The 579-nt window shown below is 39.6% G+C and overlaps 1 protein-coding gene across 1 annotated transcript in view; it reads right to left on the bottom strand.

The window, feature by feature from the left end:
- Nucleotides 1–579, bottom strand: part of LOC119592599 — a gene marked incomplete at its 5' end in the record, with an annotated part of 7,267 nt that continues 6,688 nt past the window's right edge. Inside the window, 1 exon segment of the mRNA XM_037941482.1 lies at nucleotides 1–579. Coding sequence (XP_037797410.1) covers nucleotides 45–579 — 535 coding nt within the window.

Raw genomic sequence — 579 nt, 5'->3', positions numbered from 1 at the left:
CTCCTGAATTCTCTGAAAGTGCATGACTAGGTATTATAAGATCTTCATTTGCCCTTTTCAGGATTTTTTAAATGTGTTATTTCATCTGAGGTCTTGATATTTGTTGAATTTGACTGCCTCTGAGTGAGAACATTCCTGCCATCAGGATCCACCCAAGTGGTTACTGTTGCACTTCTAGTTGCTGTGGAGTATGAAGAACCTTCATAGCTTGTTGCTTTGGCAATTTGACTAGGGTCAAATGTAGTATCATGGGCATCTACTTGCAATCCCTTTCTTGTTGTCACAATTTTAAAGTCAAGTTTAAAAGGGTCAATCAAAGGAACATCAGTTACCTCTCCAATGCCTGCAGTTGGGGAAGCTTCGAGAAGAATATCTTTACTTACTACACCATCCACCATCCACTCATTCATGGGAACTTCCGTCTTTGGAATCTCCAATAATATGGTGGTAGATGGTACTGGGGTGTCAGTGACAGTGAATATATCAGTTCTGGTATTACTGGTATGATCACCATCACTTGAATCAGTTACAGTATTACTTTCATAAACCTCTGTATCCTCCAGGACAAGATAAGTTCTA

The sequence above is a fragment of the Penaeus monodon genome, chromosome 30 (genome assembly GCF_015228065.2).
Source record: "Penaeus monodon isolate SGIC_2016 chromosome 30, NSTDA_Pmon_1, whole genome shotgun sequence".
In the NCBI taxonomy this organism is placed as follows: Eukaryota; Metazoa; Arthropoda; class Malacostraca; order Decapoda; family Penaeidae; genus Penaeus; species Penaeus monodon.
The sequence above is the reverse complement of the archived record's forward strand: the minus strand, read 5'-3'. Positions and strand labels throughout refer to the sequence as shown.